The sequence below is a fragment of the Carassius carassius genome, chromosome 9 (genome assembly GCF_963082965.1).
Source record: "Carassius carassius chromosome 9, fCarCar2.1, whole genome shotgun sequence".
Taxonomy (NCBI): Eukaryota; Metazoa; Chordata; class Actinopteri; order Cypriniformes; family Cyprinidae; genus Carassius; species Carassius carassius.
The window spans coordinates 30,156,522-30,181,543 of NC_081763.1; the positions used below are offsets into that span (position 1 = coordinate 30,156,522).

The 25,022-nt window shown below is 36.9% G+C and overlaps 2 protein-coding genes and 1 long non-coding RNA gene across 19 annotated transcripts in view; 2 read left to right on the forward strand and 1 right to left on the reverse strand.

The window, feature by feature from the left end:
• epor (erythropoietin receptor) overlaps nucleotides 1–9,184 on the forward strand; it is a 175,080-nt gene extending 165,896 nt beyond the window's left edge. The window contains exon 9 of the transcript XR_009435036.1: nucleotides 8,894–9,184. The gene's annotated coding sequence lies outside the window, so the exon portion shown is untranslated. The remainder of the gene's footprint in view (nucleotides 1–8,893) is intronic.
• The window catches only part of LOC132149557 (nuclear factor 1 X-type-like), a 177,000-nt gene that overhangs the window by 115,588 nt on the left and 36,390 nt on the right, over nucleotides 1–25,022 (forward strand). The window contains exon 6 of one of the 17 annotated variants that reach the window (XM_059558911.1): nucleotides 1,845–1,994. The exons of the other annotated variants lie outside the window; for them this stretch is intronic. Within the exon in view, the coding sequence (XP_059414894.1) occupies nucleotides 1,845–1,975 (131 nt within the window). The 3' untranslated portion in view covers nucleotides 1,976–1,994. Of the gene's footprint in view, nucleotides 1–1,844; nucleotides 1,995–25,022 lie in introns of those variants that run through there. 17 annotated transcript variants of the gene reach the window in all.
• Nucleotides 9,259–12,473, reverse strand: LOC132149562 (uncharacterized). Its single transcript, XR_009435037.1, has 3 exons — nucleotides 11,916–12,473; nucleotides 9,469–9,554; nucleotides 9,259–9,398 (listed from the first exon to the last, which is right to left on the reverse strand). It is a non-coding gene; the product is annotated as an uncharacterized LOC132149562 (long non-coding RNA).

Genomic DNA, 25,022 nt, shown 5'->3' on the forward strand with positions numbered 1-25,022 from the left:
AAAATGACTTAATTTATTATTGTGATTGCATATTATATTATTATATGATGTATATCATTCTGAAATTTTTGAATGGCAATATTCAGTGTGTCCCAGCTGACTCATGTGCGGTCAGCTGCTCACAGATGTTGCCTCATACTGCGGTCTCTGACTGGTGGACGCTGGGGTTTGAAGTAGTTAGTGTGAAGTGTGTCGGGGTCAGAGGTTAAAACAATCTGCCCCCCTCCCTTTGTCCTGTTCTACCCCCATCTCTGCTTTTCACTTTCACCCTCTCCTCAACACTAGATCACTTCCAGACCCTTTCACCTGACCCGAGGGGAACTAGCTCTGATGAAAACAGCTTTTACAAGCTTTTATTGTGAAACCTCAAATGGCTGTAGTGTGTTTGAAAACGAGTCTCTGTCTCATTCTGATACTCTAATGAGCATAAAAATAGACAGCGTGCAAATATTTGGTGAAATATTCTCTACTTCACTATTCTAGTCTGCTTCACATCATTGACACCTTAAAATACTGCCTACGTTTGCAGCTCGCTTGGTTTTTGGAACATAGCTGTGTTCATTTGTCAGAGGAATTCGTCCAAATGAAATCAAATTGCAACATGTTTCTGTTTGTAAAGGATTGCTGAAGCTACCTCATCAGATTATTTATTTATTTATTATTTATTTATTTATTTTATGGAGCATACTTACGTTTGAATTTATTTATTATTTATTAATTTATTATGGATTTATATCATATTTAAATGCTTGTTTAATACTGCTTTTTATGGTATTTATTTAAAAATAAATTGTACATTTATTTTTTGAATTATTTATTTTTGACAGTATTTTTGGATTTGTTTTTATATTGTTTTATGGAATTTCACTTAAATAGAATCATATATTATATATTATTTTAACTTTTTTTCATGAATTCATTCATTTAGTTAGTTACAGTATAATGTTATTGTATGGAACTTTTTTATTTATTGTCTATTTATATATAATTATATATTATAATATATATTTATAATATTACTTTTTTCTACCTTTTAAATGGCATTAATTTATTTCATTATTTATGGTTTGAATTATTTAGTTATTTTTAGATTCATTTTGGGATTTATTTATTATTATTATATTTATTTATTTATTTATTATAGTATAACATTTCTTAATCAAAATTTGATTTTTTTTAATTATTTCTTTTGTTTATTTACTTAATAATATTTTTATGGAATTTATTTATTTTTATTTTATGTTTGGATTTTATTTATTTATGCAACACACTTACTGCAACACTTACCTGATTAAAGCTATTAGGCCTTAGGCTCATTTTTGAGTTTGCATGGCATGTGTTTATGCTTTAAAATTGTTCAACATGTGCAGTCATTGTACTTCTCAAACAGCAGAAAGCTTTGCTGCAAGCTACTCTGAGAATGTGTGTGTGTATGTGTGTGCATGTGTATAGGACATTATGAGTTCATGTAAGCCTCTCAGCACTCGCCATGTGAAGGAAAAGCCTTGTAATTCTTATGAAAGCACTTCCAGTTTCGAAGCCCCTCGGATTGATAAACTACAGATGGAAGGAAAGAAAAAAGACTCCAATTAGGATTTTTTTCGCATATAAGCAGATTCCCATCACACGCAAACACAATCACACTTCAAGACGTACTGAATCATTTTCACACTCTTCACGTTGCCATCCAGATCTCTTCATCCTCTGATGGTTTCTTCACTTTAACACGCACTTATCACTGGACTTAAGGTGTATAGTGCATACAGACCCTGACTTATTATCTGTTTTTTCCTTTTTTTCTCGTTTCATGTGCTGTGGCTTCACTCAATGCATCTCAACCACAGGTAAGAAAACAACTTGTTTTATACTACTGCATTTATATATGCCTTTATTAACATATCCACGCTTGAATCCGTATTATCAGCAAATTAGAGCTGCACTCCTAGTCCTGTTGGGCCTCATTCTCATTCTTTGAACACCTTTTATTTTTAAAAATACAAAATAACTAAATAAATAAATCCCTGTACACAAAAGTTCCCTGTACACAACACTTTCTCTAATGTTTCATATTTCTGAAAAGTTTTCTCTTTCTTAATTGAACTTTACAGCTCTGTTTCAAAACCTCTTGAGCTGACTCATGCCTACATAGGCAACTGACTTCTAAGGGCAGGATTGTAATTTTACTCAACTCATTTTGGGTTATAAACGCCTAATATGAATGACATGAGCAGTGAATGAGCTTCCTCCGAGTCAAAACAGAGATAGAAGAAGAGAAAACAGGCAGACGGCGCTGGAAGCAGCTAATGCTCATTAGTAAATCAGTCTAATTTTTCAGTTCTCGCTTTGACTGGGAATCAAACCCACAACCTTGAAGTTGATATCGCTATACTCTACTGTTTGAGCTCCAGAAAATCTAGTGAAAGTGTTGAAAAGATGTGATAAGAATGTTTCTTTAGACCAACATGCACCAGTAAATTGTTCCCGATCAGAGGAGGAGCATGGATCAAAGCAAACGAGGTCAGTTTGGATTCATCATGTTGACTTTAAAGAGGCTTAGCATCTTGAAGCCCATGCCCCACTTGAAGACCCTGTGTGTTACTGATAAACAGGACAGGATCAGCTAGGTACTACTTGAAAAGGGAGTACATGCTATTCGCTGCTTAGCCTCTTTCTGCCATTTGCATCAGTCTCCATAGAAACCGGGCCCTGCTAACACCGTGTTCTGGTCGGATGCCAACACAAACTCGAGAGGGCCAAACACACAACATAGCAATGTGGATTCGTGGCACCACATAACAATGACTTCACACAAACGATTTCCCATCGTGCTTCACACACGGCTGATGTGTTCAGCAAGAACCTGAAGCACTGTTGGAGCTTTGCCTGCTAATGTGCTTTCTTATATCAATAATGCATACATGAAATGCATGGCATAGACAGGTTTTCTTGTCTCATAGATTCTTGAATTATGAAAATCGCTTTCAGTAGCTATGCTACTAAATTTACATTGAATTTATTTCAATATGGCTATCTCTGTGAAGCTATGATCAGCTGTTCCTCCATCTTGGCTGAGCTTTCAATGTTGTTACAGAAAGAGAGAAGGTGATTGGTTGGTTCTTGTCACATGACCTGCGGTGCGTTTACAGTATTCTGAAAAAGCTGAGCTGTTTCTCGCTGCGGTGCAGACTCGCCTGGAAAAAAACGAGCGTCGCTCTCTATTTGCGTGTATTTGCCACGCGTCTACATTTGAAATAACGAACTTGAGTGCGCAAAAGATGTGAAATGTGAACGGCCCCTTAAACTGCATTTGAACATATAAACGTATAGTTTACAGTTAATTGTGGTGACCGGATTGCAGAAATGTCAAACCTCACAGGAAATGAATGTACGAAGAGGGTCATATTTTTCAACAATTTCTTACGAATTTACCATCTCATACAAATTAGTACCATTTCTAATGAGACAGGCTTGAAGTGTCGGTGCCGTATCCATTGCCCAACTTGCAGTAATGATGCATTTGCAGATGTTTTTGTAAAGTGATCTTCATCCTCGTCCTCTTCTTCCTATTCGACAGTGGAACTTTGGAGTTCAGTCTTCACTTTTCAGTCTTAATCTCCATTCCAGATGGTTTCTGTTAAGGCTTTTTTCACCCCATTATTTTATACACCAGAGTTCACAGTGTCTAAAGACAAGATGTGTGTGTGTGTGTAGGGTGACAGGAAATGAAGAAAGTGATATAGAAGGGTGAAAAAAAATGTATTAAAGCAATTATTCCATCAGCGAGAAGCAGCACATTGCTCTTCTGGGCCCTTTTTCGGTTGGGTTTCCTGTTTCTTTTTTAATAAATAAGGACATATAATGTAATATTGATTTAAATCCCATCTGTCAGAGTGACTTCATCCACCCCCACTCCCTCTGCTCTTTCTTGGAAAGGAACCATGGACTCGGGCTGCCAGGAATAATTGCTTGTTTGCTGCTATTTGGTTAAAATCTGTCACAGAGAAAGAGAGAGAGAGAGAGAGAGAGCGAGGAAAGGAGAGAAATGAAAAGTGAATGCTTGCATTTCCAGGCCTCACAAAACGTAGCTGTTAGCTTAGCTTTCTCATTGACGCTCATGTGGCTGTAGTTGTCATCGTTTTGGTTTCTCATGAATAGTTTGTCTTGTCAGGTTTAAAAAAGCAAATGTTTGATTTAAACATGACAAACGTTTGTGACTGTTAGCACTGAGAACTTGAGTGGAAGTGGAAGGACGTATGTTTGCGCATGTCTGTCTCTGTGTGTGTTTGTGCATGAGCTTCGACTCTGTCTGTCTGCAGGGTAGAGGCTGGATCGCGGCCCAGTTTGGCCGGAGCCCTGCACACTGTGCCAGGCTAGTGTTCACAGTGTCTCCATGCTCCCCTCCCCAAAGAATCGTAAACAATAAACCCTCTGTTACTTTTAACCCCCTCACGTGTCTGCCTCTCTTGCTTGCTCTCCACGTCCCGTCTGTCTTTCTCATACCCCCCCTCCTCCTTTCGTTCTCACTCGTTTTGGCTGCTTGGGTTTGATCCTTTCACCTCTTCGGCGAACGCACATGGCACTTTCAATGAATAGGGTTCACTTTGGAGTCTAATTATTTTTTTGTAAAGCGTTTTTTGTTGTTGAGAACTAAGCATGAGTGATAATGATTTTAAATGTGTCCCACTTCAGAGGTGATAAAAAAAATTATAAATATATATAAAAATATTATAAAATTATAAAAATATAAAGTGTTCCTGTAGCTCAATTGGTAGAGCATTGTGATATCAAGTGCAAGGTTGGGGGTTCGATTCCCTGGGAACACATGATAGGTAAATATTGATAGCCTGAATGCACTGTAAGTCGCTTTGGATAAAAGCGTCTGCTAAATGCATAAACGCATAAAATATGCATAAATATATAGTATTTAATGTATTTAGTTTAATTAATTGTTTATATTAAAATATTATGTTAATGTTGTATTATTTTTATTGTATTTATACATTTATCTGTATGATTTTTACTTTTTGTAATATTTCATTAAATTTGTTGAATTTATTTGTAAAATACATTTTTATAAAATGTAAATAAAATGCTTTATAAATTTAAATATAATTTTGTAACATTTTAATATCATATATATTTTTGCACAAAATGCAATATTTTTTGAGTTATTAGGTCATGTTTTTTCCCTTTTTTTCCAAACCGCGACTGCCTTTTTTGCAGTACGCAATATCCGCTCAACTGATCACAGCACACCATTCCACGCACTGTAAACCGTAACAACCAATCACAGTGCAGCATTCCATGTACTGTAAACCGTAACAACCAATCACAGCGCAGTATTCCATGTACTGTAAACTGTAACAACCAATCACAGCGCAGCATTCCATGTACTGTAAACCGTAACAACCAATCACAGCGCACCATTGCATGCACTCTAGACAGTAATGGTGGCACTTTGAATACACCCAGTATCCTAATTTGCTCATCTACTTTGTACTTTGTAATCAACAAACAAAGGCTGCATGATAAATTGCATGTGATTGTCATGCGCATCTCGTCAGTAAAGCCAGTTCTTTGATTAACAGTACTGGTAAATCTCCATTACATGCTTTCAGATGGCGCCGCATTTAATACAAAGAGACATAATCACCGACAATCATTAAATGAATCGCATTCGATTATGAACGCGATATTGCGTAGCTTGTAAGTGGTAGTGTTTTTATTAATGCCATTTACAGTATGTTTTTGTTAATACAGCACATAGCACAAAATGAATGTAACATGGCAAAAATGAATACACTTTTGGATGTTGAATGTAAGGGAAATGTCATTTTGGAATTTCTGTAGTCTAATGTGATGTTTTTCATTTGTTAATGATGAAATTTTCTTTTATTGCTGTAATTTATTGCGTTAACAAGATGACCCGTTGAATTAATTTTGGGAGCGATGACTGATGAATGTATTTTTAGTCCAGTGCCTGTATATAAGATTAGTATTGACCAAGTTCAGAGGCTGGCATATGTGGATCAACTAACTTTGTTGTGTATTTTCATCAGTTTCAGTATGAAAAGTAACTTTCATATGGATTTATTGCATTTTGAAAAAAAAAATTAATTGGTTTATTGCATTTTGGGAAAACATTTATTACATTTTATAATAAATCTTTAAAAAAATCAAAACCTGGATTTATATTTTTTATGTTATTGTAACCTAAAGATGCTATGTGAAAACAGAAACAGAAAATAGTGGTTTTTATCTTGCAACTTTCTTGGTAAAGATAATTTTTGTAAAAATGTATTTTCATAGATATGGAATTTTCATGTTTATTTCTGGAAAATACCAAAAGCTTGAGTTTTAAATTGCGTTTAAACGTACATTTTATACATTTTACATGTACATTTTTGTATATTTTGTGAACTTAATATGAGATTAATCACTGTCCTTAGATCATCAATGTTTTTTTAATTAAATTTTTTTATTGTATTTAATTTTTTCAGGAAAAGATATGATTTTAAATCGTTTCTGAATTTTTTATACTAAGAGGTGCTCAATGTGTGAACACAGCAGTGGCGTGTCAGTGGTGCAACTCCACTTTAGCACAGCAGTATATTTTATTATGCTGCTGAGATGAATTCTTTGTTTATGCCCTCAGTGTATTTGGTTTATCTGTAATCGAAACAATGGCTGGATAGTAATGATTTTAATAAAAGCCATGCAGTGTTTCTGCCGTGGCCCAGTACTAACCTCTCAGATTGCGAGTTTAATGTGGCAATCATGTTCCTCATCACAGGGCTGTTATCCCCAATCCCTCCACACGCACACACGTTACAGCCCACGACTGTAAACAGATGTTGCTCTAATCATTCTCTAATGAGACCGGTCACTCATTCGCCCATCTGTAAGTTTCTGCTTCGACACTGAATAGACTAGAATGAATGTAAAATTAGGCATAACAGGAAAATATGTAAAACGTGTCCTGCTGTCTCTATGATAAGGTGGACAGAGATTGAAAACAGAGACATTTCTGTTTTTGAATAAATAACTAGGAAATTACATCACGTGGTACTGTATAGGCCATTATATATACTGTATATGAATCTTATCCACAATAGACAGATTTTGCAATAAAAGTGTTCAAATAAAGGTGACTTGCTTTGGTGTTCTGAGTGGTTGCTAGGTTCACACCAAGAACGATAATTAAATTAGCATCTACACCAAAGCACGATAGCATTCCGTTTATTATAATCCTGCATTGCCGTTTTGTCGTCACTTTTTTCCAGTTATATCATATTCATACTGTGATAGGGGTTTTGGTCATTCCACCAAACCCTGAGTAGAAATCAGATTTAAGTGATGGCAAAATGGTAAATTACATTAGTGCGGTTGCATAAACAGTTCTAGGCAATTAGATGAAAGAGTGTTTGTAGCTTTCAGGGCCAGAAATGAGTTATTTGGAACTGAACATTCAGTTGTGCGTTTTACGTTACATTTCAATTAAACACCATATGGTGGAATTTAGCGGTGATGTTCCATAACAAGCACGAAACCATTATAGATACATAAACATTCATTGGTTATTATTAAATAACGTCTCTGTTGTGGCATGTTTTTCTTGTCAGTCCCCGAGGGAAATTTCTCCACTCTCTCCAGGCACACAACGCCCCCTGGTGGCCTGGATGAGAACTCATCACTGCTCCAAGCATGTTAGTCAGGGTATATACAGTATTATGCCTTGTGTTTTATTTTCCTGTTTGACAGAGGCTATATACACAGGAATGTGAGCTGCATTTACGCAGAATGGCAGCAAATGTGTGTTTTCTGAGCTTTACTGGATTGAGACCACAGTTTGAATTACTCGTGGTTAAAGACGAGGGAAGCCCAAAACAATGTTACACAAAAGAAAGAGATTTACAAAGAGAGAGCGGGAAAGAGAACAAGGTCATTTAGTGTGTTCTCCAAAGAATGACTTCACCTAAGCCATTAAGAGTGAATGAAAAGCAGATGCCCTGCTCTGCACTGGTCAACTTGTGATGCCAGAGAGAAAAGGAAAGTTAATGGAGAGGGAGATTTTAGGAGGAAGACAGATAAGAGACACCAGGAAATGAAGATGGGTCGAATCACGATGTTGAAGAAGCAGTAGATGAGGAGCCTATAAGTGGGAATGGGAATCGTGAGAAGTTTAACATTACTGGTTTGGACTCCAGTTGTTTAAACAACACTTTCCATGCTCTTTGGACTTAGCCATTAAGCTGTAACACAGCATCAGTGCAGTGTTTTGTGATGTAAAATCTAATCCTGACTACAGCAAACACAGAGTTTGCAGATAATTAAACCATAATATTTGAAAGACTGGCCTGTCCCAATACGGAAAACTTGAATGGTTCGGGACAGATGTGGCAGAAGAGTCTGACAGGAATGGCTCCATACACATGCCCCTCTCAGATGCAGTGATGTTCAGCTCTTTTTCTACTCCAGATAACATGAAAAGAGCAGGAGGAGTGTTGTGTACATCAATAGAAACAGACTGTCCTTGTGTTTATCAGGCTTAAACCCCTCTTTCTCTGTCTCTTCTCAAAGAAAATACATGGTGCTTTTGAGATCTCCCACGTGGGAGTTGATCAGGTTTAACAGCAGCAAGACTGAAAGGAACGAATGACAGTTTTCACAAGCAACGAGAAGATACATACAGACAAGCAATCACCCTCTCTGTGGATGAGGAAACACATTCAACCTGAATGGTTTAGCATTCTAAAAATTCTTAGAATTCTCTTTACTCAAAATCAAACTGACAGTGGTGAATTAATTGGAATACTGAATTATGATTGGTCTGTTTTTGAGGCCTTGGTTGTTGCTGTTGTCGGATGTGCTCAGTTTTCCCAGAATTAGTGAGTGCTGAGCTAAGTCGTGGCCTAATGGTTACAGAGTCGGACTCCCAATCGAAAGGTTGTGGGTTCGAGTCCCGGGCCGGCAGGAATTGTGGGTGGGTGGAGTGCATGTACAGTTCTCTCTCCACCTTCAATACCATGACTGAGGTGCCCTTGAGCAAGGCATCGAACCCCCAACTGCTCCCCGGGCGCCGCAGAATAAATGGCTGCCCACTGCTCCGGGTGTGTGCTCACAGTGTGTGTGTGTGTGTGTGTGTTCACTGCTCTGTGTGTGTGCATTTCGGATGGGTTAAATGCAGAGCACAAATTCTGAGTATGGGTCACCATACTTGGCTGAATGTCACTTCACTCACTCACTAATGTTTATCGTGTATGAAAATGAGACAAAAGGTGTGTTTATATGCAGAGAGGTCAGCATGAAACGGTAATAAAGGTCCCGGATTGTGCGCAGTGTCTCACACTCTTGTCTTTTCTCCGTGGTGTCCTGTGCCTGTGTGGCCCGGCGCTCGGCTGTGGAGGGAAGCAGGAAATGTATGAACCATGAAGGCATGTGTTTATGCTGGATTGAGCTGATACTCACCAGCCAGAGGGAAAACACACACCACGGGCCTGTTCTCTCTCCGTCTCTGCATCTACAATGCGTTCTACTTGTGTTGTTTCTTTTTTCTTTACAAAAGAGAAACCACTGTTATTATCTCTTGTTCCAGAGACCAGACCAGTCATCAAAACATTGAATTGATTGAATTATGTAGTAGGCAAAACATGTTACGCAAAGGGAAACTCTTATATTTGAGCTTTTTTGTTGTCTAATTCTCTTATATTTATCAAAAAGTTTATATATTTTAATACGTCCAAGGTTTTGACTGCTAGTGTGCGATGATTATTCCAGGCTCGGTTATACTGTACCACTGGTTTTGGCCTTGAGTATTAGTGATAAAAGCGGTTTGTCTCTTCATTAATAACAAACGAGAACTAATGATGCTGGCAGGCATCAGCTTCTAGTGGAACCATGTTTGGTTTCTCTGTGATGCCAAGTCATGTTCAACCATTCTCACCACATTTCTGCAGTTTGTTTCCTGTCATCAGCTGCTGTAATCATCCACACACACTGCATGTCTGTAAGCTTCTTTCCTGACAGCAACCTACCCCAATGCATCCTGGGAAAGCAGGGGGTATGAGAGGGAGGTAAAAGGTGAACCTGCTAAAGTAGCTGAACAGACTTAGATGCAGAATTGCAATTCAAATATGAATATAAGGAACTACTGTAAAATTAAAATGAACTGCAGAAAACCATTGGGTTGGCAAAGTGAATAAAGAAAAAACTCTTGAAGGTTAAAGGCTAGATAGAATGTGGTTATAGGCAATGCATTGCAGAGACCAACTGAAGCTGTGATGATCCGCATGACATTTCTGCACATGCTGTTGTACTGAGGCTTTGGTGCAGTAAATGTCAGAAAGGGGAAACAAATAAACTTCTTAATGATTAAATCAGATGAGATTTATTTTGTTATACAGGGCTGTTTCTGCGTGTCCTACAGTGATGGTACATCAGAGTAAGACTTATATCTGAAGGGATTTGTACTTTTCTGATTGACGGGTTCAGGGCTGATGTCAGTTCGGCTGATTGATCCACTTTCCCATGGTTCTTTCAAGCAGCAGCTTTATTTGGCGGATTTTTTGTTGATAAGCACTAGCTTTAGCCCAGATTAATATTGTTGTTGCAACATGTAAGTATATAAATAGGGGCATGTGAGGCAGTTGACTTTATCTCAGTAACTATATGAAGTGTCAAATGTCTAGTGATCCAAATGTTTTTCTTTACTGGTTTGGTAGGTTGGTTTCAAACACCAAGTTTAAAACGGTCTTAAATTATACTAATATTTTTTCATTTGTATATTTTACTTAAAAGGTGTTCTCAGGATAAGAGTATTTAGCTGGTTGGGGCAAGTTGTCATGCGTTGAAAATAATTTATTTTTAGCCAAAATATTGTATGTGACCTTTTCCTTCTGCTTTAGTGAAATTTGTTTTATTATTGTTTTAATATTTAAGCTTGAAAACCTATTACATTTTATACAATGGAAGGCCATTTCTGCCAAACAAAAAAAAAAAAAATCATACTTTGGAAAATCAAAAAAGTCAAAATTATGGGATGCATCATAATTTTGAGATTGTAATTTAAAATTGAGATAAAAAGTCATAATTGTGTTAAAAAGTAAAAATGATAACACAATCATAAATATGAGATAAAAGGTTGAAACTGAGATTATGACATTAAAATTTGAAATTACGATAGTCCTTATTGTGAAATAAATTTATCTGAAAGTGAGTTAGTGACAAAATTAAAATTGACACTACAACATAATTATAAGATTATTGAGATTGAGAGAAAATTGAGGAGTCAATTGAAAAAGCTGAAATTATGACATACCACAACAAACTCATTAGATAAAGGTTTGAAATTGAGATAAGAATCATAATTATGATATGAATTATTTACTGTAAATTGAGGTATCAATTGAAAAAGTTGAAATTGACACTACAATTATGGGAAAAGATTGAAATTGAGATAATTCATAATCTCTTCAGATCTCTTAAAATTGTCTCTGCATATTATACTGAAGTAATATGTAAATATTGAATAAAAGGCACAGTTTGCCTTTAAGAGCTTTTGTTCTGGAATCACCTCTCACCTCTGTTGAAGCTCAGTAAATTCAACAGAAACAGTGTGATTTAGACTTGGGTTTCCTTCTGTGATATTTCAATTCCAGTGTGGTTTTGGCCTTCACTGTGACTGGCGTTACCACCCCGGTCGTTGGCGTCTGTTCATTTTTTAAGATTGATTTTCATTTAGAGAAATGAAAACTTGCAAACTCTGGGGTGAGCTGATTTTTGGTTTTGTTTCCCATAGTTTAGTCCGATGACCGCACTTCATGCAGCAAACCTCAGCAGAGCTTTTAAGCAAAGGACATTTTTACACAGTACAGATATATCATTAACTGACTAGACTCGTCCTCGGAGGCACTTACCATTGATCTTTAATGTGGCCTGTGGGATCCCACCATTCCTCCATTCGATGGGACACGAGGGGCTTGGGAATGCAGAGCCAATTGCTCGCCAATTTAGTGACTGGAGAAATAAGCAAAAGTGAGCTGATCATGTGGAAAGCAACGCTATACAACGTCTCATATAACTCTAATTAAAGAGCCATTCAGGGCCCTGTTTTGCTGAAAGCATTTCCAGACCTGTACCTCATCCTCCTCTCCTCCATCCCTGTTATTTTTTTTCATTTGTTCGTCTTACGGTCCCTGTGGGGTGACTATCGGTGAGGTATTTCCTGCTGTAAGTCTTTCCTGCGTGGCTCTCGCGCTCTGCCCAGGGAGCTGTGAACCAAAGCAGGCGCCCAGACTGACAGCAACAGGCCAGCAGAGAGAGAAACCCAAGCTTCGTCTTGGAACCACGTCCATGCTACACCTCCCAGAGTCAAATCCAAGATCAGCTTGTCCTCTTTTCTGTGCTGCCTTCGGTCGCAGACAAGGGTGCCCCAAAAACGGGCAATGCGATGCTTTTTACAGAATGCCACAAGAACGTACTGGAGTAAGTCTCAAGAAAACATAGTCTTGATCATATTTTATGTATTAACGGTGACACAAATTTTGTTTTATTGTAAAATTTGTTTTAAATTCATGAGTATCTTTTAATGAGTGTACTTTTCATGTGACCGAGTTAAATATTTATTAAAAATGGTTTTTATTATTAAGGACATGTTTTTCTTTTAGCGGTTTAATTACATTATCAAAAAAATAAATGTAAAATATAATACTATTAAAAAAAAATCATAATATTCAAATATTAATTCCTACTTTATGTGTTACAGTAGGAAACTGTGTATTTTTAATTTCAATTTGCATAATTGTAAAAATATATACAATTAGCATAAATGTACAATTGTAAAAATGTAAATGTACAAATTATAATATTAAAATCTTAATACCTTAATATAATAATTGTAATACTACTAAACATAATATTATTTTTACATTATTGAATATTCCTTAACATGCAGTATTTTTACTGGTTAGTTTGAAATCTAATGCTTCCATGATGTAAAAATACTTAAATAAAATACCAAATGCTATAATTTGGGGTTATATCAAGATAATTGGGCCATTTTCCCCAAGTCATCTTAACTGCAAAAATTCTCACAATTTACCTGAATTCATCTTTATTTATTTATTTATATATGTTCATTTGCTTGCTTGCATTACAGTAATAAGAACTGAGGATGAAAATGTGCTTAAATGGCATGAAAATGAAATGTTTTATGGTACAACAACTCTCCTTTTGATTTTAAATAATAAAAAACAAAATATAGAAACATTTTCACTCAAATTTCTAGTAAAATTCACAGTCATACTAAGTTGTACATTACATTAAACAGTAGAAACAACTAGAACAACTGAAATGGTATTTTCTTGTAAAACATACTCCAGTAATCTTTGTTTTATTTATTTTTCAGTGTATATTGTTCTTGACAGATTTTCTCAGCTCACTGAGAGTCAGACAGAGATATTGTGTAGCCCTAGCTCTGATTCTCCCGACTGCCTCCGTTCTCGGACCTGAATGAGACGTTCTGCGTTTGAGTTGCTGTCAGACACCTTGTGTTGAAGCAGCAGACAAGCTCTATTGTTGCTGCTGTTGTATGGGCGTAATGAAGCTTTTCACTGCATTCTCAATGCGGACGCTCGTCTTTCTCAAAGCTCAGCTTGGCCCAGTCACTCTACAGAAACAAAGTGTTCACTGCGCTATTGACTCAAAGCTTCCCGTGTGCTTTTCTGAAAGCTAACTTAACTCCAGCGGGGCAGGCCAGCATCCAGCATCTCTGCACTCATCTGATAGCAGCCCCAGGTCTGATACTGTGCGTCAGTCATGTGCTAGCGCAATCTTCATTGATTTGCCTTCATACCTGCTTGAAATCTGATGGGATTTAAACTCTATGGCTGTAAAAAATAAATAAAAAAAATAGGGCCCTGTCATACATTCTTAACATGCTTTCTTGCATTACTGTGGTGAAAGTACTGAAAGAGCTGGTAGTGTTTCGTTTCAGATGTCTGTGCTGTGTGTGTTGTTATTCAGATAGCTAGATATAAATGTTGACAGTTTAACTAGCTTTTCTTCAAACTGTTGCTGTTAAGGACAGTAGTCAAGAAGAAAGAGAAGAATAATCAAATTGCATTCACACATTTCAGGAAATTTTCTTTTGCAGTTTGTTTCTTTTGAACATTTGTTTTTTCACACCTTCGTTCTTTCAGTCATTTTTTTCTTTTAAACCGAGTAATTTTGAAAGGAAAACACTTGATTTTATCTAAACCTTTTAAATGTTGTTTTGTTCTTTCAAACTTTAAATTTTTCACGTTTTTTTTCTATCAAACTTTGTTTCAAACATTCTTTTTTTCATACTCTGTTAAACAGTCTTTTAAACTTTTTTCATGTTTTCATTTCAATCTGTCAGTTTTTAAATGTTTTCTTCTATTCATATAAAATGTTCTTTTGAACATTTTCTATTTAAACTTTAAGAATTGTCAAACTTTCTTTTTTAAAAGTTGTTCAAACTTTTTCAAACTTCTAAAGTTTTTCTTTTAAGATTTTTAGAGCATTCTTTCCTCCTATCACTGATCATTTCAAACTTTTTTTGAATGTCTTTTTTTTTATCTTAGTTTTTCTTTCTTTTTGTTCAAACTCTTTATAACTTTTTCAAACTTCCCCTTTCTCTGAAAATTTCATGAAAGCATTCAAAAGGAAAAACCTTGTTTCTATCTTTTAAACATTCACATTTCATTTTTGGAATTTCCTTGAACATTCTTTCCTACAGTCAAACTTTAAACTTTTCCTTTCCTTTCAAATATTCTTGATTTCAAACTACAGTTGGAGGAGCTTCACTGTAACGACATGGTTCTGCATTGCCAAAGCTCTGTCAGGGCTATAGCAACAAAGAAATAATAAAGTGTTGGAGAAACTCAAGTGCACTAGATATTCTAGTCTTTCTCTCTTCATCTTTTTTATGTGTAGATGTCCTGTTTATACAGTATGAGATGGGAAGTGTTTTTTTTTCTCTTTCCATTCCCTGTTGTATTTCCTCATTGACAGCGGCCGATCCGGAGGTATAGTTGCGGTCAGCTGCCCACATCTGCAGTTTGGAAAACGGTGCAATTTAAGACGAGGGTAAAATATACAGGAGAGTCTCTTTTCATCTCGCGGCTCCCACAACGGAGAGCGAGAAGATGAGATGAGAGAAATGAGGGCTCAGGCAGACCTCTGCTGGATCTTCTTTCCATTTGAATGTGAAGCGTAATCCACCGTAAGTGAAATCACATGGTGAATTATCCCGTCCAGAAGGCAAGATGAGCTCTGAAGGAGACTTTAATGATGATGAAGCTCTCTTGTTCCCCTAATGAAGCCGCTGATTGGATACTTTCTTCATGTCAGCACACCAGACTGCGATCGTTTACCTCTTTGTGACATTTTAGACTACTTAACTCAATCACAGGCTCCAAAAAAATGAAATTCACAAAGGTCCAGCGTGTAGACACTAATGTCCTGTTTTCTCATTACTTGTTTACAAACATCCAAGAGGCATATGACATGAATATAATCTACATTTATTATTGGTTGGGCTTTTTCTATTTGTTTAGGCTGAGTGCCACCAGAAGGTGTGGCCTATAGCAGGGGAAATGGGCGTGGCTTAATATTCTAAATGGAAAATGTATACAAAAATTAAAATGTAGAGCCTCCTCTTTTGAAGCAATACCATAGCTTTGTGTGAGATAAGTGCAAAAACACAAGCTCAAGATATATTCATGTTTTATTGTACAACATCAGTAATACCCTCATGTGAATTTATTTTAAGCTTTTACTTGTCATGAACTGCTAACAAGTGGCTAAATTGGACTTCAGAGTTTGTTTTGGAAATTAAACGTCATAAAAACAAACAGAAAAACTCATCTTTTACAGCCTCATTGCGATCGTAATCGTGCTCTTGCAAACTGTTCTAGCTAAAACGTTTAGGGAAAATGTTTTTAAATAGTCTGAAAGAATTGCAGAAAGATTAATAGTGGCTAAAAGCTAACTTTTGTTGCTCACAGAGCTTATTTTCTGCAACAATCGAAAAGCCAGTGGAAACATCCTATTGGGTTTAGGTCGAGGGAACCAGGGTGTCATTAACATGCAGGTTGGCCAGATGAAGCACTCTTATAAAGAAACATTTATCTAGGTTTGACTTTTTGGCAGAAACTGCATGAAAAGTTCAAGTCCAACAATTATAAAAAAGCTTTGAGTTACTAGGGATGCACAATATTTTCTGAAAATTATCAGAATTGGCCGATAAAGGCTTAAAATGTGAACATCGGCAGATAAAAAAAAATGATGCCGAAATGCTTGCTGATAAGAATAACTGATAAGAATAACTCCCATGTGTGTGCTAGCGATAAGATCACGTCAGTCGTGCAGTCATTCTTGAAGTGAACTTTTGCCTGAATGGTGATTAAATTTCGGATCGCTGCATTTAATTTGATAATGCACATGAAGAATGACATCAACAGTCACTAGCACATGCAGCAGTGGCAACTGAATGAGTGTCTGTAAAAATTCAGATTGGTGCATTACTATAAATGATTCTACACAATAAAAAAGAAGACTTCAAAAAGATCAATATCGGTGATCATATTAGCAGATACTACTTCCTGTGATCGCAATCCCTTATCAACAACAAAAGGATGAATTTTTCTTCTTTCTTACTTCCTCCTGCTGAAGACTTGTCCGTGGGCTAAAAGTAGGTCATCACCAAACCTGTTGAGTTAGCTGAGCTCTTTCTCTGGACCCCCCTGCTCCTCCTCCTCCCTCTTCCTCCTCAGGGATTTTTTTTCATTTGCAATTACAGTAATATATAACATCAGGCATTGGGAGATTTAGAGCTTTACCTTACATAACCCAGTGGATTTAACTTTAGGGCTTTGGTTTGACTCCAGAACCCTAACACGGCCTGTGCTCAGAAACAAGCGCAGACATCCACATAGCTGAAACCTCTAAAGGCCGCCAGGCAGAACAGTAGTAAACACATTCATGATACTGGAAGCATATCATGGGTTATAATTTCTTCACTGTACACACAGAGGGCCTACATTTCTTCTTAGCCTTTCTTGCCTTTTTGTTAGTACTTATTGTCTTTTATCAACTTTATATATATATATATATATATATAACATACACAACCATTTCAGATCGGTAGGATTAAAAACATTTTTTATACTATATATATTTACTAATATTGTGAAATATTTTTTACATTTTAAATAGCTGTTTTCCATTTGAATATATCCTAAAACATAACTTATTCCTGTGATCAAAGCTGTATTTTCAGCATCATTACTCCAGTCTTCAGTGTCACATGATCCTTCAGAAATCATATCAATAAGCTGATCTGCTGCTTAAAAAAGATTTCTGATTATCAAAGCTGGAACATTATGAATGTTTTTACTGTCACGTTTTATCTATTTAATGGATCCTTGCTTAAAGCAGTATAGTTCTAAAATATTAACTAAAAATATCATTTTTTCAGACCACAAATTTCGACGTTTCCATAGATAAAATGTGCACTTCTTGCCATTATTTGTCTGTGTCATAACATTCTCTGAAGTTTCTGATCATTAACTTATTCATTATCTTGAAATATGTGTACTGTATTATTATACTGTATCGAGCAGGCAGCTCTTTTCTTTATTAGAGCTGATTTGATGTGACTTTATTTAAGTGAGGTTGGCTGACCACAGCCAGTTTGTGTTCCTGCTGCCCTCTGGTCCACCTGGCCAGAACCCACAGCCTGTAAATTTAATATTAAGAAGTGTTCCAGTAAGCAGCGATGACATGTGACATGGGGCAATGAGTGAAAGAGAGCGATCTGACTGGTGCAGAGAGAGGGTGGGATAGTTGGGAAAATAGGAACGTATTTCAGAGTGTTTAGATGAGAAGTAGTCATGTCGTTTGATTCAGCTTGTACACTCAAGAACCATTTTTAATTTCTTTCGCATCTCAAGTGCTCAAGCTCTGGATGGTTTAAGACGTAAAGCTGCAGGGATTAGGTTTGTAAGAAGAGGATGAAGAGGAGGAGATGTGAGCGTCAGGGGCTGTTGACCTGGTCAGAAAGATAGCAGGGTGGTCAGCACAGAGCTTAGGAGGGAGTGATCGAGACCGATAGAGGTCTTCGGGAGGTCTTGCTTACATCAGCTCAAGGCTCACGCAACCTGGAGATGAGTTTGAGTTCAGTTCAAGAGCAGAGCCTCACACCAAAGCCACTGCGTTAACATTCATTAATGCATTAGGTACCAAGAACTGACAATGAAACAATGTTTTGCAGTGTTTATTCATTTCGGCAAAGTTCATTTTTGTTATGTGTGTGTATACATAAAGAAGTAAAAATACTGAATGTTGAAGATTTCTAAAATAGTATTAAATATGTATAAATATTTAAAAGGATTATACTATTACTATATTATTAAAGTGATTTATAATCCATTTTGATTAAAATAGTCATATAATTATATTCCATATAATGTGGAATTATATACATAACAAAAAAGTGTGAAACAACTGAAAATATGTCATATTCTAGGTTCTTCAAAGTAGCCACCTTTTGCTTTGATTACTGCTTTGCACTCTCTTGATGAGCTTCAAGAGGTAGTCACCTGAAATGGTCTTCCAACAGTCTTGAAGGAGTTCCTCGAGAGATGCTTAGCACTTGTTGGCCCTTTTGCCTTCTGTCTGCGGTCCAGCTCACCCCTAAACCATCTGGATTGGGTTCAGGTCTGGTGACTGTGGAGGCCAGGTCATCTGGCGCAGCACCCCATCACTCTCCTTCTTGGTCAAATAGCCCTTGATGCCTTCAGTGTGACTCTACAGTTTTCATAGTCATGAAAATAAAGAAAACTCTTTGAATGAGAAGGGTGAAACTTTTGGTCTGTACTATATATATATACTTAGTACACTCACGCACACGCGTGTTTATATTATGTAATATTTATATTTAGCCATATTTAAATTGTTCAGCTCAATGTAAAGCCATTTCTTTCTTTATTTTGTATATTTATATTATGCATTTTGAATGCATAATTATGCATTTTATGTCCATGTTGCATTTTAAATACATTCTTGAAAAATATTAAACTCTGAGATGAATCACAACATTGAATCAACTAACATATAATGCCTCTTAAAGATCTCTTATACTACACTGTAAATCAGTTATCCAGTGCAAGACATAATTGCTAGCTATCACTTTTTCTTTGCATTTTTTCCCTCCATTTCTTTCATTCTTCTCCTGCTTATGGTGATGTTCTGTGTTTGGTTTGATGTTTCATGCTTTGGTTTTTATATTAATAGATCTCTAGTATGTATGACCAATACACATAGTTGAAAAAAAAAAGAGGCCGAAAGAAAAATGAGGGTATTGGAAGAGAGCAGAGAGGGAGGAACAGGGTGGGAGCCAGAAGTGAATCATCAACGAAGTACATTTCCAACCTTTGCAGTCTGATTTTTCCAGTCCCTTATCACAGTGGTTTTCAGTGTGTGTACTGTATCTCCCGTCGCCCTCTCCCATCTCTCTGCTATAAGCACATGTAAACCTTTCTTTTCATCATGCATTTCCTCTGTTTCTGTCTAAGCTTCATGAAAATATGCTCACTCACTCAAATAGTTGGATTTCTATTTTTCTTTCTCTGCAGTTTGTTTTTTCTGAGTGCATTTCAGCCAACTTTCCCATTTCCTGTGTTGTTTGGAATTTTATCATATATACACACATTTCACTCTCAAACACAGGTTGTGCATGTGTACTCTTCAGCACTGTACGATTTGGGGAAGGGGTTTAATTGCATTTTTTTCCCCTCTCCTGATAGGGCAGCAAAGTTTGTCCCTAAATTGTGATTACTGTATATGTCAACTAGTCTCAGCCTCAGACGTCATGTCCATGACCGTTGGCTAAACGTCTGATGCATATGGGACACAAAAAAACATGGAAAAATATCTGGTTCATAATTATAGGTGAGAATAAACGCAGGCAGCATGAATGAAAACATTTATTTCTAATCCAAGAGGAATACAGATTAGTACAGTGCTGATCTAGATAATCAAAATGACACAACATTACACACAATTTCATAAAGTTGCATCACACAAGAATCGGCCCCTCAATCTCCAGGTCAAGTGCCTGTCACTCATCTTGTTCTGCCACTGGGAAGATGGATGTTCATACAGACGCTGAAATTCTGAAGTTAAACTGAGAATGTCGTATTGAATCGTTTCAGATGAGATCATTCTTGGAAAGTCACAATGCCTGCAACAGAATCAACCTCTGCATCATTTCTCGCCACAGTACCTCTTGCGGTCTGTGCACATGTCACACTGAGATGCGAACCCACCACATGAAGCATGCAGGCTAACAAAAAAAAATAGTTTGTAACTGTAGTTTTGTAAGTTGTAATTTAGTTTTCTTTTAGCATTGCTTAGTTTCTTCCCAAAACATGTATAATCTGATGTTTCTGCCATCAGACAGACTAGTATTTTATTCTCATCGCAAGATACTTTGATCATGTGAATAATGCTAATTATTAAAAATTTTTTGCTAGTTTTATCATGTTTTCAGCTAGCAGTAAGTGTGAAGCACATTCAGCTCTGTCCCAGAATTCTATTCCACAAAATTGCAGTTTAGAAAAAAAATCCATTCTACAGAATTCCGCAGGTTTTCCCTCAAAATAAGTGCAAAAAATTCAGCAGATTATAATGAACTACAGTATGTAGCTTCCGAGATTTTCTGGCTTGTCAGTCTTATTTAATTTCATTCATTCAGATCTCTGCTCACACACATGCACATCTCTCTGCATTTTCATCTGTTTTTCTTTTTCTGTCTTGCTGTCGCATCCCTCCACCTACTTTTTCTCTTTCTCCATCACTTTCCCTCACGCCTCCTCTGCTTTTCCTGTTTTAGTCTCACCACCTTGTCCTCCCATCTCTCTCTCTTTCTCTCTCTCTCTCATTCTCTCTCTCTCTCCAATCTCTGTCTTTCCAAAGCTGTTTTTCATAAAGCGTTGGCTGGAATGGCAGATCCCAGAGGCGTAGTGTGAAACACTAGACTCCGATGGAGCAGGAGCCAAACAGATGCAGACCCTCGTCTCAACGTATACCTCAGTCTCTCTGTCTGTCTCTCTCTCTGTCTTTCTCCACCCTGTCAACATGCTCCCAAAGTTCCTCAGACTCTCCTCCGCCCAGGCGCTGAGAGACACTTTGTGCCTTCGTTAATCTAGCTGCTAAAATTGCTCGAGGTGTGTTTCTTCAGTGAGATGGGCTTGTTTATTTGTGCACTTCAGATTGAATTGGCTTTCCAGGCTGAGCTTCTTAAAGGGACAGTACACCCAAAAATACAAATACAAATTAGGTAACTCAAATGTTGATTTTATGATGTATAAATGATTTATACATCATAAAATATGTATAAAATAAGCCATTTAGCAGAATATATTTGCTGGTCTTTATCATTCAATGAAAGCGGATGGTGACTATGACTTACGGCCAGATTTTTAATGAATAATGACTTAAATTCAGTTTTCCTCAGGTAAAGCTGTCAAATACCTTCGGAATATAGTGCACAAATCGTATGGATGCATATAAGGTGCTTTTAAAATACGTAAAAAAAAAAAGAAAAAAAATTATTATTTTTTTGCAGCCATTGGGGTCAATCACACAGAACATTTTTGCTTTGAAAAACACGAGACGTGGGCAGTGGAATGGGGAAGAAAAAAACAAGGCCTCGTTTTTGAACTTACTTTAACTTGAGCTTCATGTTTTCAGAACCTCGTATCATGTGTGGGATGTAGCAGAATGTGAGACGTGTACATGACGGTCAAACATGTCCATCTAGCACATATATACATAGAAAAACAATGAAAAGTAGCGCAGTGGAATGGAAAAACGCATATCCACTTTCTTTGTATAGATAAGAGCATTTGTTGCAAGATGAAGCGAGGTGTTTTGGAGGATGACTGTGATGGATCTTCTGGGTCTGAGGTGTTCTTCGGTTCCCACTTTGCCTCCTGTCGGATTCTGTTTCCTCTCAGCGAGTGCGTTGCCAGCACTCCTCATTCCTGCGAGACAGACGGAGAGATTTAACCTGCTGTTTATGAGCGGGATGAGTCTGACGCATGACCTCCTGACACGGGATCTGATTTAATATTCTCTTATCGTGGGGGTGCCGTCCTGATGAACGAGCTGAGAGCATTAACGTCTTATCTGCTCCAACAGGTCCAAAGACAGATGAGATACAGGCTTAACTCTGCACCCATACAGACCGGATTAGATTACAATAGTTCAGTTTTATAAGTGGATTGATAGATGATGGAAATCTATTAGCTCGAGGATCCATGGTGAGCTGCTAAAAGCTGAAACAGGCACAAAACTGATCTCCTTAAATGACCTTGTTCCCAACCCATTTTGCTTCCATAATGTTTTTCAAAGTAAAACTGGGTAATTAGTAAAGTTGGTTTATTTTATTTTGATAAAGGATCAAACTTTACATTAGAATCACATGCTTAAGAAAGTAAACAACTCACTTTCAGCCGAATTCTTGAGAGATGGAGGAAAATGTCCTGTTCTCACGTTCCTACATTCGACATCAAGAGGTCTGGCTGCTCTCGGGTCGTGTGTTTTTCTCATGGTGCCGCTAATCTTTCTGTGGTAGGATACAAGGAAACGTTACTAAAGGAAGTGAGTGTGTGTGCGGGCCTGGCTGAAACTTTAGGCTTTTAAAGAAAATAGAGAGTCTAGACGTGTTTATTTGCTCACCATATCAGATCATGAGATAATTCTTGGACACAACTGCAACATTTTTTTTTTACGCAATCTGTTGCTTCTCCATTTTTAGTTCAATTGTCAAAATAACTTTTCACACTATATCGCCATCTGTAGGTGGGATGTCTCATATCACTGAGATCCATAGGCCTCCAATGACTTAAAATAGTTGATGTTTTTCATCTTGCTTAGTTTTAGATTTTAGTAAACTTGTTATTTCAGCTTCAGAAACTGTATTTATTTCATAGTTTTTGTCTTAAATTTAGTTTTAGTATGATGAAAAAAACTGGTTATAAGTCAATATTATTAGTCTTTTATATTTTATCAATTCTGGTTCATTAGCAAGAGTGTAAATGTATCCAATTGTCAGACAAATGCTATTCTCAATGCAAAACATGCTCAGAAATGTGTTTTAAAGACACTGTCCTCTTAAAAACCTTGTTTTAATAGCTTGTTATAGTTAATTGTCTAATAGCTTAGCTCTAGTTTAACTACAGTATCATCTATTTCATTTTTTCATACCTCAGTCGGATGTATCCCATGTCTCTTTCTGCTATTCAGGCCCTCATTAGTTAAAATAGGCACATGCGCTCTTTAACAGCCGTTCCTTTATGTGTTTGTGTGTAGTTTTACAGCGCTCGTAAAACACCTCCACTCAGTTTGGAGTGATTATCTGTGCATTTAGCAGCCCAAATAAATCCACTCCGGTTCTCCATCAAGGGTTTTCAGCTGCCGCATTCATTTTGCTTTGGATTTCATGGCTTTAATTGTATAGTTGTGTAAGTTCACTGGGTCTTGGTTGTGTTGTTGTTCTCTTTTAGGCCGGTTTGTTGTTGAGATGGCGCACTGGAATACATTTGAGAGAAATGTTATTTGAATGGTACTTTATAGTGTGTGCATGAAGAGGGACGACCCCACAGGAAAACCAGATGAACTTCCTGAAACAAAGAGAGAGTAGAGTCTCGGCATAAAGCCTGGTCCACTTTACATCTGATTCTGGCCAAGAAGTGTTTGTTTACACTGGAACAGAGCATCTGATTGACATGTGAAGTAACCAGCTACAGTGTGTGTCCAGTGTGTTTGCAGCAGATTTTACTGCATGTTTATTTAGTTTCGACAGAACTCTTTAGACTGAATTAGCTTTATAAATTTACTGTTGTTAACAATATATTTTTTTTTATATTAAGATGTTGTTTGAATGTGACTTTTATGGAATGGATACTTTAAAATTAATTACATTTAAATTAATATAATCTACATTTTTATTATGTACACACAAATGCACATGCATGTGTTTGTGTGTGCGTGCGTGCGTGGATGACAACTGCCCTGACTTTCTCTCTCTTTCTCAGTGTCTGTGATCTCAGCCAGCACGTCTCTCTTTAACTCTTCCTTCTACACTCCCTCTACTCCACTTTCTTGGCAAGATCCGACGTTCCCACAGCTCAGCCACGTCTCTATCTCCCTGTCTGTATCTCTCTCTCTCTCGGTTTCAATCTCTCTTTGGCAAAACCCACCTCACATGATCCATGCATACATGCTCATATCATCCTCACATCTTTTATACTCTGATATACAAGCTGACTTGTTAGCATACTTCAGCCTGTAAACAGTCATCCCAGAACCCCATTATTTCACGTTGCGCCTGATTTGCAGTTTCTGAAATCCTTTTTCTGTGATTATGAATCTCTCACATGAAAACAGTCGTCCAGACAAACTTACATACTTACAAAGTTAACATTTATTAATGGTGTGTGTTAAGGCGTTCAGATCGCTAACACTCGGTATGAACCCTAAGTAGAAAACTTTGATAAATAATTTGTTGTACAACATACAAGAATCATGTGTTTTGATGAATACAGGTCTGCTGTTGCTTTTTTTTTTTTTTAAACAATTGGATTTAAAATTTTCAGTTGATTTAAAATAAACTGAAAAAATAACCCTAGACACTAAAAATACCCTGTCTACTGCATAGCAACATGCTGGAAAAAAAACACATTTCCTTCAGAAAGTTTTGTTTAGCAAAAAATGTATGATCAAATTTTAGATTTGGACATACAATATTGTTCAAATGTTTAATTTTATTATCATTTTTTTCATTCAGCAAAGATGCATTAAATTGATCAAAAGTTACAGTAAAGACATTTAATACACCATATAATTCACCCGGTTCAATGCGACGCAAGGCGCAGCACAAGTGTGTTTGCTAGTTTCAGTCCAGCGCCACGTCATTTAATTAGCAAATGCAT